We start from the raw sequence: 16,941 nt of genomic DNA, 5'->3' as shown, positions 1-16,941 counted from the left end.
CAGCGGCTTAACCCACTGAGCCACCCAGGCACCCAGAAAGCATTCAGTCTTATCATTAAGTATGATGTGGGATTTGGTAGTTTCCCTTTATCAGGCTGAGGAGATTTCCTCCTAGTACTGATTTGGTTCCTGGTTTGTTGCAAGTTTTTATCATAAAGGGATTTTGTTTATTGTGATAAGATACATATAACAAAATACGCCATTTTAACAGCAACATTAGGGACATTCACAATGTTGTGCAGCTACTGCTTTCCATTTCCAGAAATTTTTCATCTTCTGAAACAGAAATTCTGTGCCCATTAAATAATAAAGTCCTCCTTACTCCTTCCCCCCAGAAGCAGTTTTAGATTTTGTCATATGCATTTTCTGCTTCTCTTGAGATGCTCTTGGGGTTTTTGCTTTTTAATCCATTGAAAAGTTTTATTACATTAATTAATTTTTAGATGTTAAATCACTCTTGTATTCTTCGACTAAATGATATTTGTCTCAAATGTATAATTCCTTGATATGTTGTTGGATTTATTTATTTATTTATAAAAGATTTTACTTATTTATTTGAGAGAGAGAGAGACAGGTAGTGAGAGAGATCACAGGCAAGGAGAAGAGGGAGAAGCATGTCCTCTGCTGAGCTGGGAGCCTGACTCAGGGCTTGATTCCAGGGCCCTGGGATCATGACCCGAGCCAAAGGCAGATGCTCAATCAACTGACCCACCCAGGTGCTCCTGGAATTTATTCTTTTTTTGAGATTTATTTATTTGAGAAAGAGAAAGAGAGAGAGAGAGAGAGAGTGTGTGTGTGTGTGTGTGCACGCACGCGCGCGCGCAGATGGGAAGAGGAAGGACAAACAGACTCCATGCTGAGTGCAGAGACCCATGTGGGGCTTGATTTGGGTGACTGAGCCACCTTTGTGCCCCGATATGTTATCAGATTTAGTTTGCTACTATTTTGTTGATTTTTTTTTTTTTTTTTTTTTTTTTTTTAACTTTTTTGGGCTTTTTTTTTTGTTTTTTTTTTTTTTTTTTTTTTGCATCTATAACGTTATGAGACTATATTCATGGTTTCTTGTTTTCTTGTGATGTGTTTGCCTGACTTTGGTATTAGGGTAATTTAGGCCTCAGAATAGGTTGGGAAATGTTCCCTCCTGTTCTTTTATTTTTTATTTTTAATTTTTAAAAAAATTTTTTTATTTATTTGACAGAGAGAGAGAGATCACAAGTAGGCAGAGAGGCAGGCAGAGAGAGAGGGAGACGCAGGCTCCCCAGCAAGCAGAGAGCCCGATGTGGGACTCAATCCCAGGATCCTGAGATCATGACCCGAGCCAAAGGCAGAGGCCCAACCCACTGAGCTACCCAGGCTCCCTGTTCTTTTTTTTTTTTTTTTTTTAAAGATTTTATTTATTTACTTGACAGAGAGGGGTCACAAGTAGGCAGAGACGTAGGCAGGGTGGGGGGAAGCAGGCTCCTCGCTGAGCAGAGAGCCCCATGTGGGGCTCAATCCCAGGACCCTGAGATCATGACCTGAGTTGAAGGCAGAGGTTTTAACCCACTGAGCCACCCAGGTGCCCCTGTTCCCTCCTGTTCTATTTTTGGAAAAGTTTGTGAAGAATTGGTACGCTTGAAAAGACTGGTAGAATTCACCAATGAAGCTGTCTGGCCTGGGCTTTTTTGGAGAGTTTTAAAATTACTAGTTCAATATCTTCATTTGTTTTAGGCCTACTAGGATTTTCTGTTCCTTCTTGAGTCAGCTTCAGTAGTTTGTGTCTTTCTGGGAATTTGTCCATTTCATCTCAGTTGTATAATTTATTGGCATATGTATATTGGCATATCTTAGTATTTCCTTATAATCCTTTTATTTCTGAAAGGTAGTAATACCCTTTCTTTCATTCCTGATTTTAGTAATTTAAAGTTTTTTTAAAAAATTTATTTATTTGGGAGAGAGAGAGAGAGAGAGAGAGAGAGAATGAGAAGAGAGAGGTCAGAGGGAGAAGCAGACTCCCTGCCGAGCAGGGAGCCAGATGTGGGACTCAATCCTGGGACTCCAGGATCATGACCTGAGCTGAAGGCAGTTGCCTAACCAACTGAGCCACCCAGGCGCCCCTGATTTTAGTAATTTAAGTCTTATCTATTTTTTTCTTGGTCAGATTAGCTAAAACATTGTCAATTGTTAATTTTTCGAAGGAACAACTTTTGGTTTTGTTGATATTCTGCATTTTTTCCTATTGTCTGTTTCATTAATCTCTGTCCTTTGTACTAGTTTTACAGCTTCCTTTTATTTATGTAAAATAAGTTAAAAGGAAATCAGGATAGCTTATTCAATAAACTGTTGGATCAGTTGACTGTATACTTTTGGGAAAAAATTACATTTTTAGCTCAACCCTTCACTAGAATAAATTCCAAGAGATATTAAAAAATTAAAGAAAAAAATGAAACTATAAAGGGGCACCTGGATGACTCATTTATTAAGCATCTGTCTCTTGATTTCAGGTCATGTATTGCCTTTGCACTGGGCATAGAGCCTGCTTAAGATTCTCTCTCTCCTCCTCTGCTCTTCCCACACCGTCCCCCCAGCACATCTTGAACTCTCTAAGAGATATATGTATATGTCTGGGTTAACAATTGAAGGATGTTGGGGAAGGAAAGACTTTATAAGAATGACAGTAAACCCAACTAATATGAAGACACATGATTGATGAATATGACTATTTTAAAAACACTGTCTTTTGTAAAACACAATAAAATAGCATGTACAAAATCAAAAGATAAATGGCAAACAGAAACATTTGCAATATAAATAGGAAAAAAAGATAATGGTTGACATGCAGAAAGTTCCTATACATTAGTCTGTGAAAAGTAGAAAGTTGGCCAAAGAAACAAATAGGCAATTTTATAATCTCTTTCTGTATTACTGTTTCTGTACTGTCTGCTTGCTTCTCCTTTTGGCTTTTAAAGTACCAAAGTAAAGGATAAAGAAAATCCTGCCTTACCTCTTCCCGGGCTTCTTTTACAGTAGATACCCCAAGACAGTGCCATTTTCTGCCAGGAGAGTTGTAGCTTTGGGAAGGCTCCTCTTCTCTCTGATCTAGGAGTGCAATTCAGCCTCTTTCAATGACGCCAATCACACTTAATTGTACTAACAGTGGAAAGCAATTTGATGACTTCATTCAAGATTCTTCTCTGGTGTAGGAAGAAATTTTTCTTTGTGGGCTAGGGAAATGAGGTGGTGATTGGTCTAGGACATTCTAAATAGACAAATGTTCGAGTTGATACCGAGGGTTAAATTAGGTTGCTGATTTCCCACAGACCTAAAGATGCTCCACCTTTCAGTGGCAGTTAAGACAAGCTCAGTCAAGCTATGGCCCTTGAACTCTAGACTGTGCTAAGCAAATCATGTGAGGAGAATAATTACCATTTTTCAGGAGAAAAATACAGTGTGCTGTTTAGTACTTAGAGTCAATTCTGGATGATGACTGGCTTGGATTTCTTAAGACTTAAACACTTCAATATGTAAGACGTAGCTCAGGGCACTAAGGATTATACATGCCCTGATGAACAAAATGGAAAGCCTATCATTGAAGCCCAGGATAATAAGTACAAAGTAAATTAAGAGAAAAAAATTCATCAAAGTAAAGCCAAGGTTCAAGGTTAGAAGGGTTTTAAAAACCAAGCAGAGCAGTTCAAAAGGAATAGTTGAAAACAAGCAGAGAGGATGTTTTTTTCACAGTATTTAAGTTGGAACAAACTTCCTATTCAGCAGAATTCCCTCTGAGAGTCTTAAAGTGAGAGAAATTTATGACCCAATGATTTTTTTTTAAAGATTTTATTATTTGACAGAGATCACAAGCAGGCAGAGAGGCAGACAGAGAGAGAGAGGGGGGAAAAGCAGGCTCCCCGCTGAGCAGAGAACCCGATGTGGGGCCAGGACCCTGGGATCATGACCTGAGCCGAAAGCAGAGGCTTTAACTCACTGAGCCACCCAGGCGCCTCTGACCCAACGATTTTAGGAGAGATGATGAAACACCTAAGATTATAACATGGATTAAATTCAGGACCTCCACTTCTGAATACTCCAACCTCAAAACAACAAAAACAGAAAACCTCTGTTTCCTCCAGGGAAGTACATAGCTTCTCCATCCACTCATTTCATGCTACAAAACTGAGTTTTTCTTGAGAATTTAGTCTCTTCATTCTCATTCTCAGTCGATCTCAAATCCTGCGGGTCCTACTTCTAAGTACATCTCAATTCAGTCTACTTCTCCGTAAACTCCAAGGACATCTCTCTAGTCCAGATCACCATTGTTTCTCTCCCAGTGGGGAACCCTTGCATACACTCCCTCTTACATGGTCTCTTACACTGCAGTCAGAATGATATTTTTACCATAGTAACTAATCATGTCACCTTTATGTTTATTGGCTTTCTTTTAGTCTTGCAAAGACTAACTTTCTGGACATGGTCTAAGATGCTTCATAGTCTGGTCCCTGTTTGCCTGCCCAGCCTTACCATCCCCGACTTTACTTCTTCCCCTGTACCCTGTCCACACTGGGCTTCTCACTTGTGTAACACACCAGTGGCCCTTTTTGCTTAAGCCTTATATTAGTCATGTTTCTCCTTTTCTGTATTTTTTTTTTTTATTTGCAGTTATTCTGGGCAGAATTTACTCCTGAGCCATAAGGTTTTGTTTTCTTCAGTTTCTTCTGGGGTATCTTTTTCTTCTGTGCAACCTCTTCTGGTTTAGGGACAGTTTGCTCTTTTTCAGGAGGGATCGTCTCGATGGGGCAGGGAGAGCTCATATGTGGGTTCATCTGACCAGGAGCCCTATAAGTTCTATGCTGCGTCTTGGGGACTTTGCTCACCTAGCCGGGCTCAATGACCAGAGAATCGACATCTAAACTCTTACGTGCAGCATTACTCTCCACATTGTTAAGCATGTGTAGTAAAAATGCACCAGTCTTCTTGGGCCACCAACCCTGTGTCTAGCCCCCCTCTGTAGCCTGGACACACCTACCAGCTCCACCACTGTAGCAACAGAATGGCACACAATGGCTTCAGCAAAGTGACATCTTTTGAATACTTGGTGGCTTTTCAGATATGCGTACGCTTGATGGCCTGGGTGGTTTCATATGTGTTCTTAAAGTGAACACGGAGATTTGAACCTCTTGATTTGCATGATTTTGTAGCCTCTTTTGGATCAAGCAAATATCAAACCGTTTTCAGAGGTCACCTCAGGCTGCTTCGGGGAAGAGCCCTTTTCTGTATTGTTTAATGCTTTCATATCTTAGGGGTCTTCCCAATCCTGGAGAGACTGCCCCTACCAGCATATTTTTAGCGATAACAAACATCTTGCCTGAAACATAGCAACCACCTCCTTCGTCTAACTGTTACACACCAAGCTAATTTTTCCCCTGGCCCAAATCCCCAAAGGTCAGGTACCAGACAACTAGGGGCCACCCCTATAATCAGGGCCCACAGAAGTTTTCCAACTGTCTAATCCTAAACTTAATCAAGTTTGTCCAATCTGTCTTGCCTGTTTCTTCCCCCTGAAACCACAGTAAAGACTCTGGGCCATTTAAAAAAAAAAACAAAACAAATGAACAAAAAAAACCCCTGGGCCATCCTGTCCTGTTGCTGCTTTTTCTTCCTCAATTCTAGTGCTTCCCCGTTTGGCCCTGTGTGGTCTGGTGTGCTCCTCCTCTTGGGAATTATAAGTGATAAACTCTTCCTTCAAGGCAGTTGGCCCCATGTCTGTTGTTTGACTATACCTGACTAAAAATCCTGAGTACAAATTAAAACAAGCCTACATACATATTCTCTGTCTTCCTCTCTCCCGTTACCTGGCCAACTCCTGTTACTCCCTCAAAGCCTGCATTAAAAGGATTTCCTTTGGTAAATTACCTTGAACCCTCGGACTAGTCCTTTCCCTGTTACATTTTCTCAAAACAGGACCTTGATCTATAGCATTTATCCTAGTTGTAATGAAGAATTACTGGGGTAGTTATTAGATGTCTGTCTTTCCTCCTTTTTTTTTTTTTCTTTTTAAAAAATATTTTATTTATTTATTTGTCAGGGGGAGAGAGAGAGAGAGAGCACAAGCAGGGGGAGCCACAGGCAGAGGGAGAAGCAGGCTCCCGGCTGAGCAAGGAGCCCAATGTGGGACTTGATCCAAAGACCCTGGGTTCATGACCTGAGGTGAAAGTAGATGCTTAACCGACTGAGCCTCCCAGGCATCGTGATGTCTGTCTTTCCTAATAAAGAGTAAACTTAAGGAAACAGAGGTCTTATTTATCACTGTATCTCCAGTCACTAGCATGGTGTTAATATTAAGTACTAGTGAAAGGAAAGAGGGAAGAAAATCATCTTGGTTGCTTTTACTAGACATTGTTCTTAAAAAATATATATTCAGGTTCATAACTAATTTTAATCACCAGTGTACACAGTATTAAATAGTTGTATTTAATGTATATATACTACTTTGATATTTAAGTGACTTTATATCTATACTTAGATATGAAAAACCAGTCCAAATATCATTATTTTGGTGTTTTTTTTTTTTTTAAAGATTTTATTTATTTATTTATTTGACAGAGAGAGATTACAGGTAGGTAGAGAGGTTGGCAGAGAGATAGAGAGAGAGAGAAGGAAGCAGGCTCCCTGCCGAGCAGAGAGCCCGATGTGGGACTCGATCCCAGGACCCTGAGATCATGACCTGAGCCGAAGGCAGAGGCTTAACCCACTGAGCCACCCAGGTGCCCCTATTTTGGTGGTTATATAATCTTCTGTTGTGTTGACATCATTTGCTTACCTGTGGAGAATTACTTGCTCCGTTTTTCTCTGTTAGCCTCTTCTAAGAGGTCTTCGGGGGGCACCTGGCTGGCTCAGTTAGTAAAGCATGTGATACTTTTTTTTTCTTTTTTTTTTTTTAAAGATTTTATTTATTTAATTGACAGAGATCACAAGCAGGCAGAGAGGCAGGCAGAGAGAGAGAGAGAAGGAAGTAGGCTCTCCGCTGAGCAGAGAGCCCGATGTGGGGCTCTATCCCAGGACGCTGGGATCATGACCTGAGCTAAAGGCAGAGGCTTTAACCCACTGAGCCACCCAGGCGCCCCAAGCATGTGATTCTTAATCTTGGGGTTGTTAGTTTGAGCCCCACATTGAGTGTAGAGATTACTTTAAAAATTAAAGTGGGGAAAAAAAGCAAATTACCTTAAAAAAGGAGAGAAAGAAGGTCAGGTCCTTGGTCTGGCAGTATTCAGTGGCTGTTGCATTTGCTTCTATGAATACTTGGGAGGGTGACACTAGTAGCAGTGTAGTAAGTATATTGTCATAGAAATTTCCGCCTCAATTCCCCGTTTGGTCCTTTTCCCTGGTGAATTGAACTGTACCACATGAGGCGCCTTAATGAGGTACCCAGGTATCTTTTCAGTCTCTCACACTGCCTCTACACCTTGGCCTTCATGAGTGGGCAAGAGTGAGCCACAGAGAAGAGTGTCTTAACTGCTTCTCAGAGATATTTTTAGCTCTAGTCCTGTGGAAAGGTGTGGTGCTTCTGTGACATTTTGTCTTCATAGAATAAAGAGAATATCTACCTGAGGTTAGGAGGTATGATGTAATGCTTGGTCTGAACTTGTAATGAACAACCATGTAAAAGTTGTTTCGTTTCTTCTTGGGTTATTTCCATGGAGGAAGCAGAATCTCTAGGCCAGTAGAAATGAGAAGTAATATGGTCTATATGTTGCTGGTTTGTTTTCTAGAAAAAATGTAAAGTTTTATAATAGCAACATGTAAGTATATGTAATTTGACACAATCCATTGAAAGCACTGATGCAGTATTTTGTATTATGTTTGCTAGTGTAATGTAATAGTACCTACTTTAATTGTTTAAAATTTTAACAGCTTTGTTGAAATAAAATTCATCTGTCATACAATTTATACATTTAAAGTGTACAGTTCAGGGCACCTGGGTGTCTCAGTGTGTTAAAAGTCTCTGCCTTTGGCTCAGGTCATAATCTCAGGGTCCTGGGATCAAGTCCTCCATCGGGCTCTCTGCTCAGCGGGGAGCCTGCTTCCTTCTCTCTCTCTCTGCGTGCCTTTCTGCCTACTTGTGATCTCTGTCTGTCAAATAAATAAATAAAATCTTTAAAGTGTACAGTTCAGGGGCATTTGCCTGGCTCAGTCAGAAGAGGATGCAATTTTTTTTTTTTTTTTTTTTTTTAAAGATTTTTATTTATTTGACAGACAGAGATCACAAGTAGGCAGAGGCAGGCAGAGAGAGGAGGAAGCAGGCTCCCTGCTGAGCAGAGAGCCCGATGTGGGGCTAGATCCCAGGACCCTGGGATCATGACCTGAGCCGAAAGCAGAGGCTTTAACCCACTGAGCCACCCAGGCGCCCCGAGGATGCAATTCTTGATCTGGGTTTCATGAGTTCAAGCCCCATGATGAGTGTCAAGATTACTAAAAATAAGTAAATAAACTAAAAAAAAATAAAGTGTACTATTCAGTGGTTTTTAGTCTGTTCACAAAGTTGTGGACCTTTCTAATTATACTTTTTTACTGATTAGAGAGGGGATACATCCCTTTTCCAGGATAAAAAAATAACTGAAAGGAAGATAGAATTTAAGATAAGTATGATTTGTTTGACTAAGACTTAATTTGACATTACTGACATATACCTTTCTTTTAGTCATGAGGTAAATTAATAAACTGCCTGGTATTGCCAGGCAGAATTACCATAATCGTTTTTCTCTTTTAGCGTTGCAGAATGAATGAAGACACTGGTACTGATTACATAAGACCTTGGGAGCTGTCTCAAGTCGTTGATGGTGGAGGTATTGGGATTGTCGAAGAAAGCAAACACATTAATTTTACTAAAGGCGATTTTGTGACTTCCTTTTATTGGCCCTGGCAAACCAGGGTTATTCTGGATGGAAATAGCCTAGAAAAGGTGATGTATAATATGCAATATCTGGATTCTCTCCGCATCCCGCCCCCGGTTTAATTTTTATTTTGTGCATTTGGCATTCAGTTTGTTGTCAGGGAAAATTAATAAAAGCATGTATTTTCTTTTAGATAGCTTCCAAAATGTGGAAAACCTTTGTTTCTTTTCCATTGTTGGCCGTAACTATAGGACAGTTCTTAGATTATTAGCGGATGGTGGTGTTTTCTGTATTTTATTTCTCAAATTTTGCAACTATAAAATAAAGCCTGAATTGTAAGCATCAAAAAATATTTTATGCCAAGAACCAGCAGGCCCCTTAAAGTTGTGTGCTTTAAAGTTTCCCGAGAAATTGCCATTTAACTTTAAGAAGTGCATTTGGTTTGTTCTTGAAATGACTTTTTCTCTCAAAGTCCTAAGTTCAGTCTCTGCTCTTACTTGAATCATGTGAAATTACCAATATTTGTCTGTTTTTCCCTACGAAACCTGGTAGCTTCGTGTAATTCAACCTAATATATGTCATCAGGGAAGTTACTTCATGCCTCTGGCCCTTAGCTTTCTTATGTGGAAGAAGAAAATAGTGTAGCTCTCTCACAGATGAGTGTGGACATTAAATGCTATGAGAAATATGACTAGGACTTTCTTAAAAGTTTTATACAATTTTAGTACTTTTTTTTTAAAAAAGATTTTATTTATTTATTTGACAGAGATCACAAGCAGGCGGAGGGTGGGGAGTAGGCTCCCTGCTGAGCAGGGAGCCTGAGGTGGGGCTCGATCCCAGGACCCTGGGATCATGACCCGAGCTGAAGGCAGAGGCTTTAACCCACTGAGTCACCCAGGTTCCCCAATTTTAGTACTTTTTTAAAAACAGTTTTTAATTTTTTAAATTTGAGAGAGGGAGAGCACAAGCGGGGCAGGATAGAGGCACAGGGAGAGAGAGAAGAGAAGCAGGGGGTCTGCTTTCTGAGTATCGTTGACTTTCAACTCTCAATTACCTTTATGTATACAGTAGATTTAACTGGTAGTTATTTAAGACTGCTGAATACAAACTGCCATTTTATTTGTTTATGACAAATCAAATCAAATATATGACAAATCAAATCAAAATCAAAGTACAAGTCAAATTAAGGTAGTGAATCTCAATTATTTTTGGTGGATAATTAAATTTTTACCAAAGTTATTCAATTCCTTAAAATATTATTATAAAATTTTTATGGTAGGGAGTCTTTCCATATCATTTCTTTTTATCCAATTCCCCCTAACTTTACAGATAAGAAAATAGACACAGAGAATGTAGAAGTATAAACTAGTGATAGGGCCTGGTAAACATATAAACATAAAATGCTAAAAAATTGAGAGCTCTCATTTTATTCTGTAATTAACTAAAAGAAATTATATTTTATGGTACATTTTAAGCATCAACAATGAGAACTCTTGGGGTTTGAGCTGATTTTTTTTTTTTAAAGATTTTATTTATTTATTTGAGGGCGAGAACAAGCAGGGGGAGGAGGAGAGGGAGAGGGAGAAGCAGGCTCCCCACCAAGCAAGGAGCTCAATGCAGGACTCGATCCCAGGACCATGGAATCATGACCTGAGCCGAAGGCAGTTGCTTAACTGACTGAGCCACTTAGGTGCCCCTGAACTGATTTTTTTTAAAAAGATTTTATTTATTTATTTGACAGACAGAGATCACAAGTAGGCAGAGAGGCAGGCAGAGGGAGAGGAGGAAGCAGGCTCCCTGCCGAGCAGAGAGCCCGATGTTGGGCTCCATCCCAGGACCCTGGGATCATGACCTGAGCCAAAGGCAGAGGTTTTAACCCACTGAGCCACCCAGGTGCCCCCCTGAACTTATTTTTATATAGATAAATGCTTACTTTGGAATTATCAGAGATTTTATTTATTTATTTATTTATTTATTCTCAGAGATTTTAAAACTTTCCAGTTCTGCCTAATGTTTTCCCCTTAAATATTTCTTCTCTAATTTTTATATACTTGGGGCACTGATGAGAAAGAATGCTTAGTGCCTTTCATGTGAGAATTCCTTAAAGTTTTTGTTTGTTTGTTTTGCCATAAAGAGAAGTAATACTCATTTCTTTTTTACTTTGTACAAGTAAATTACAGAATTTTAGTAAGACTGAAGAATGGCTTACTGTTCTAGAAACCATATTGGGTTGTTTATTAGTCTGCTTGGAATGCCATTACAAAATACCATAGACTAGGTGGCTTCAACGACAGAAATTTATTTTCTCACAGTTCTGGAGGCTAAAAGTCTGAGATCTAGGTGCTGGAAAATTTGGTTTATAGTGAAGCCTCTCTTTCTGGCTTACAGTTGGCTGCCTTTTTGCATTCAGCCTTTCTTTCTTTCTTTTTTTTTTCTTTTTAAGATTTTATTTATTTATTTGACAGAGAGAGATTACAAGTAGGCAGAGAGGCAGGCAGAGAGAGAAGGGGAAGCAGACTCCCTGCTGAGCAGAGAGCCCGATGTGGGGCTCGATCCCAGGACCCTGGGATCATGACCTGAGCCGAAGGCAGAGGCTTTAACCCACTGAGCCACCCAGGCGCCCCTCAGCCTTTCATTTGTGCACATGCAGAGAAAGAGCTCTGGTGTCTCTTCCTTCTCTTACTAGTAAGCAAATCCTTTTGGACTTGGGTCCTTTCCCTAGGACCTCCCTAAAGGTCCTGTCTCCACTTATAGTTACATTAAGGGTTAGGTCATCAACATAAGAATCTGGGGGGACACAACAGTCCATAATAGGTTGTCTCTACATTGTTGACTTAAAACAGGAATTCCTAGTATTATTTTTTTAAAGTTACATGTTTTATTTTAGGTGGACCCACAACTTGTGGACGGACACCTTTCATACTTTCTTGGAGCTATAGGTATGCCTGGTTTGACTTCCTTGATTGGGATACAGGAGAAAGGTCACATAACTGCTGGATCTAATCAGACAATGGTTGTTAGTGGAGCTGCTGGTGCTTGTGGATCCTTGGCTGGGCAGGTAAAATTTCTGAGAATTAATTTGATTTTCTAAAATAAGTGGTCATAATCAAATTTCTGGGTACATGTATGTAGTTTAAAATATAAAATTGAACAAATCTATAATATTCATTTTACACATTTTGGATAGAAATAATGTTATCATGTGCTTAGACTCTCTTGATAACAACATGAAAAATGTAGATTTTTGTATCTTGTTCTCTATTAACCGAAAATAGACACGGTAAATTCTAGAACATTGCTTTAATCAATATGAGGAAGAAGCTCATAGAGTACCTATCTGGAATTCATGAATTAAAAGGAAAACTCACATATATATCTACATATATATGTATATATATGTGTATTTTAAAGATTTTATTTATTTATTTAACAGACAGAGGTCACAAGTAGGCAGAGAGGCAGGCAGAGAGAGAGAGGGGGAGAAACAGGCTATCTGCTGAGCAGAGAGCCCGATGCAGGGCTCGATCCCAGGACCCTGAGATCATGACCTGAGCTGAAGGCAGAGGCTTAACCCACTGAGCCACCCAGGTGCCCCCAAACTCATATTTTTGAAAAGAATCTTCAAATTAGAGAGCACTTACTGGGTTCTAGAAATATAATAAGGATTATGATAGAATTTTTAAGTAAATTTATGTGGGTTTTTTTTTATGTTTTATGAATAACAGCCTTTATGGTGTGAAAACCATTGAAACAAAACATTTTATCATAGTAGTGATTTTAATTCCTCAGAGGCCTGAAAAATATTGAACTGCAAGATAGTGATATTTTGAGTCTATTTCTTTTATGAAATCAGCTTTGAATTGTGTGATTGTAACATTAAAACTAAGTCTAATGTTAGTCAATCTTCTTTTTTTTTAGGAGTGACCTTGTATCTGGTCTCAATTCTTTTGGTTTCAAATTCCTTTAAGCCAGCAGCTCTGTAATCAAACCTAATTGTGATGAATACTCTTATATACTTGTCATATCTTTGTGTGCTTTCACATTTTTACACTCAGATGTGGTAACAGAAAATTGTTTAATTTTTAAAATTTCCCTCTTAGATTGGCCATTTGATGGGCTGTTCCAGAGTGGTGGGAATTTGTGGAACACAGGAGAAGTGCCTCTTTCTGACCTCAGAACTAGGCTTTGATGCTGCAGTTAATTATAAAAAGGGGAATGTCGCAGAACAGCTCCGTGAATTATGCCCAGCTGGAGTGGATGTTTACTTTGACAATGTTGGTGGTGACATCAGTGATACAGTGATAAGTCAGGTTGTGTGCCGATTTGTTTGTTATAAATTTGAATACTATATTTTATTTGATGTACTATCTTTTTACCTGATATCGAGAAAAAAAAACTCTAAAATTCTAGGGTTTATTGTGAGAAATAGTGTGATGGTCAGTATTGTAATTAAATAACAAAAAGCTTGCTACAGCTACTTCCATTCGCTTGCAGAATTTGCACGTGAGTATCAGTTTCAGTTCTTTGCTAGCAATGTTATATTTTCACCCGCAATTTATTTTTGTCAAGAATTAGTTGTAGGGATGCCTGGCTGGCTTGGTTGGTCAGGCATGCAACTCTTGATCTCAGGGTTGTGAGTTCTAGCCCCATCTTGGATATAGAGATGACTTAAAAATAAAATCACATTTGTATTGTTCAAATGGTGAAGTGTTGACCCTGACTCCCTATCAGTTAACTCACAGCCATGGCCTCTGATTTTGGGTAGGGAAAGGACTTACATAGATTACAGGTATTTACATATTTTATGGACAGTGTTATAAAATATGAACATTAGCTATTAACACTGCATTGTCTTTTATTGTATGTAAAATTATGTGCAGTTGAGGTTAAATTATTTAAACCCAAGGAAATTCTTTACTGCTACTACTAATAGTAGCAACAACAATGGTGACACAAGTGTAATTCTTTTGCATATTACCAAACTTTCATTTACCTCTATGTTCCTTTGGAGGGGACTTGTTTCCTAGCTAATTAAAACTCTTAAATACATATCAGGCATAAATCTTCAAAGCAAAAGCAATTAATTGGCACCAAATGATTAAATACAATAATCAAGGAGGCATTCATGGCATTGAAGCAGCCATAAAATCAGTAAACATAGCAAAGGCATGTATGTTAGGGTATAATCATCAGTTTTCTCTGAACAGATGAATCGGAACAGCCATATCATCCTGTGCGGTCAAATTTCTCAGTACAATAAAGATGTGCCTTATCCTCCTCCACTACCCCCTGCCGTAGAAGCAATCCAAAAAGAAAGAAACATCACAAGGTATGGTCTCCCCTTTTCCCCTTATTACCAGATTCATGAGTTTAAAGATCATAGATGTATATGGAACGCATTGTTCTTCATATATTACTTTTCCTTATTTTTAAAAAAAGATTTGTGTATTTTAGAGAGTGAGAAAGCATGCTTGTGCGCATGGTGGGGAGGGGCAGAGGGAGACGAGGAGAGGGGAGCAGACTCCCTGCTGAGCATAGAGCACAATGCAGGGCTTGATCTCATGACCCTGAGATGATGACCTGAGTCTAAATCAGCAGTCAGACACTCAACCACCTAAGCCACCCAAGGACCCCTATAATTTTTTCTTAATAAATAAAGCTTGAAAATAAACATTTTAAGCCAGTTCAGTATTTAGGTTTTGGGGAAGTAGCTCCCTAGCAGAAAACTTTCTAAAAAATGCATCTGTTCTGTCAATCTTTCGCAAGTCTTTTTTCCCCAGTGATAGAAACTCAACTCACATTGGCTTCAGTGCAAAGGAAATTTATTGGCTCATGTTTCTGAGAAGTCCGATATTAGCATTGACTTAGATTTGGCTGGATAAAAGGTTGGCATGGTGGCATCACTGCTCAGCTTTTCTCTACCTCTGGGCTGTGCTTTATTTTGGGGTGGCTCTGTTCCCTCGCAGGCTCTCTTGCAGCACAGCAAGAGGATGACTGTTACCTCTAATCCTATACTGGTTAGTAACCCAAGCAAAAAAGAGAACAGCTCTCTCCCGTTTTGTTAAGTCCCAAAGCTGATACTTATTGGCTCAGACTGGCCTGGCTTTGGTCACAGGAGGGATGGGGAAAGGATATTACCCACAAAGTAAAATCACAAGTGCTAATTACCAAACAGAGTTCTGGATGCCGGCCAGGCAATAGAAGTCCACTATACTTACACCTGTAACTACACCAAAAATAACAAAACTGTATCTGACCAGACTCTGTGTGATTAAGTCCTAATGCTTGAAAGATTAACAGATATTAAAGTTCTGGAATGGTTTGGTGTTGGACTGTTTCACCCTCTATAATTTCTGATCATTATCCTTTTCTTCTCCACTACAGAGAAAGATTTCTGGTGTTGAACTATAAGGACAAATTTGAGTCTGGCATTCTACAGCTGAGCCAGTGGTTTAAAGAAGGAAAACTAAAGGTAGAACTCGCTTCTGTTCTTTATTGCTATCATTTGTCTGCTACTTAAGATACTTTTTTTTTTTTTTAAAGATTTTATTTATTTATTTGACAGAGAGAGAGATCACAAATAGGCAGAGAGACAGACAGAGAGAGAGATGAGGAGAAGCAGGCTCCCTGCTGAGCAGAGAGCCCTATGCGGGACTCGATCCCAGGCCCCTGGGATCATGACCTGAGCCTAAGGTAGAAGCTTAACCCACTGAGCCACCCAGGCGCCCCACTTTTTTTTTTTTTTTTAAAGATTTTTTTATTTATTTGATAGAGATCACAAGTAGGCAGAGAAGCAGGCAGAGAGAGAGGGAGAAGCAGGCTCCCCACTGAGCAGAGAGCCTGATGCGGGGCTCGATCCCAGCACCCTGGGATCATGACCTGAGCCGAAGGCAGGGGCTTTAACCCACTGAGCCACCCAAGTACCCCTACTTAAGATACTTTTATGTTATTTGAGTTTATGATAGCAAACATTAACTTCATAATAAAAATTACTACAAAATTGTACTAAATGTTGTAAATTAAGTTTTACTCCCAGGTGAGTATAACCTCCTAATTGAGAAACTCTCTCTGGTTAGGCCCTTTATCTAAGATTTCATTAACCTTTACATTTCTTAGACTGTATTACAAGATAAATATGTGTTTTTTTCCAAATTTTAATATTCATTACTTTAACAAATATTTATGGAATGCTACTATGTGTTAGAAGCCATGCTTTCTCAAAAATCTTATAAGCACTTCTTTGTACCCCTAACCCTCTACCACCATACTTCTTTTGTTCCCTCCTGGATATTCTGAATAATCTTGGTTGGTGGCTGAAAACCAAGAGTTACTAATCTGGGGTCTAGACCCTGACCTAGGACGTTCTTGAAACTTGCAAATCATAGGCAAAGTTATATGTGTATGTGCTTATGTTTATGTACTTTGTTTTTTTGGAAAGAGGTGGTATAGTTCGTGGTATTACCAATGGAAGAACAGACAATGGGAAAAGAGGATTTTATTTTTAAAAGATTTATCTACCTATGAGAGAGAGAGCATGTGCCTGTGAGCGGTGGGGAGGGGTAAGGGGAGAGAGAGAGAATCTCAGGTAGACTTCCCGCAGAGCCCAGAGCCTAGAGCTAATACTAGAGTCAATCCCATCATCTTGAGATCATGACCTGAGCTGAAATCAAGAGCCAGATGCTTCACTGACTGAGTCATCCATGAGCCCCAAGAGGACTTTATTTTTAAAAATCATTTTATAGGAAACTTTTCTGTGCTACCTCCAAGAAATGAAGAATGTCTATTTTTAGACAAAAAGTGCTAAATAGTATTGCTGCCCTTTACAAAAATGAAGAATATTAAAATTGACACTGAGTATCTCAGGATTTTTTTTTTTTTTAAAGATTTTATTTATTTATTTGGCAGAGAGAGATCACAAGTAGGCAGAGAGGCAGGCAGAGAGAGAGGAGGAAGCAGGCTCCCTGCTGAGCAGAGAGCCCGATGATGCGGGACTCAATCCCAGGACCCTGAGATCATGACCTGAGCTGAAGGCAGAGGCTTAACCCACTGAGCCACCCAGGCGCCCCCCCCCCAC

The 16,941-nt window shown here is 39.4% G+C and overlaps 1 protein-coding gene across 5 annotated transcripts in view; it reads left to right on the top strand.

Annotated features, from left to right (window-relative positions):
* PTGR2 (prostaglandin reductase 2) overlaps positions 1-16,941 on the top strand; it is a 31,656-nt gene that overhangs the window by 10,771 nt on the left and 3,944 nt on the right. For all 5 annotated transcript variants that reach the window (XM_059373785.1, XM_059373787.1, XM_059373786.1 and 2 more), the window contains 5 exons: positions 8,744-8,935; positions 11,755-11,925; positions 12,968-13,177; positions 14,075-14,196; positions 15,252-15,339. In XM_059373785.1, the coding sequence (XP_059229768.1) occupies positions 8,744-8,935; positions 11,755-11,925; positions 12,968-13,177; positions 14,075-14,196; positions 15,252-15,339 (783 nt within the window). The remainder of the gene's footprint in view (positions 1-8,743; positions 8,936-11,754; positions 11,926-12,967; positions 13,178-14,074; positions 14,197-15,251; positions 15,340-16,941) is intronic.

The sequence above is a fragment of the Mustela nigripes genome, chromosome 13, assembly GCF_022355385.1.
Source record: "Mustela nigripes isolate SB6536 chromosome 13, MUSNIG.SB6536, whole genome shotgun sequence".
Classification (NCBI taxonomy): domain Eukaryota; kingdom Metazoa; phylum Chordata; class Mammalia; order Carnivora; family Mustelidae; genus Mustela; species Mustela nigripes.
The sequence above is the reverse complement of the archived record's forward strand: the minus strand, read 5'-3'. Positions and strand labels throughout refer to the sequence as shown.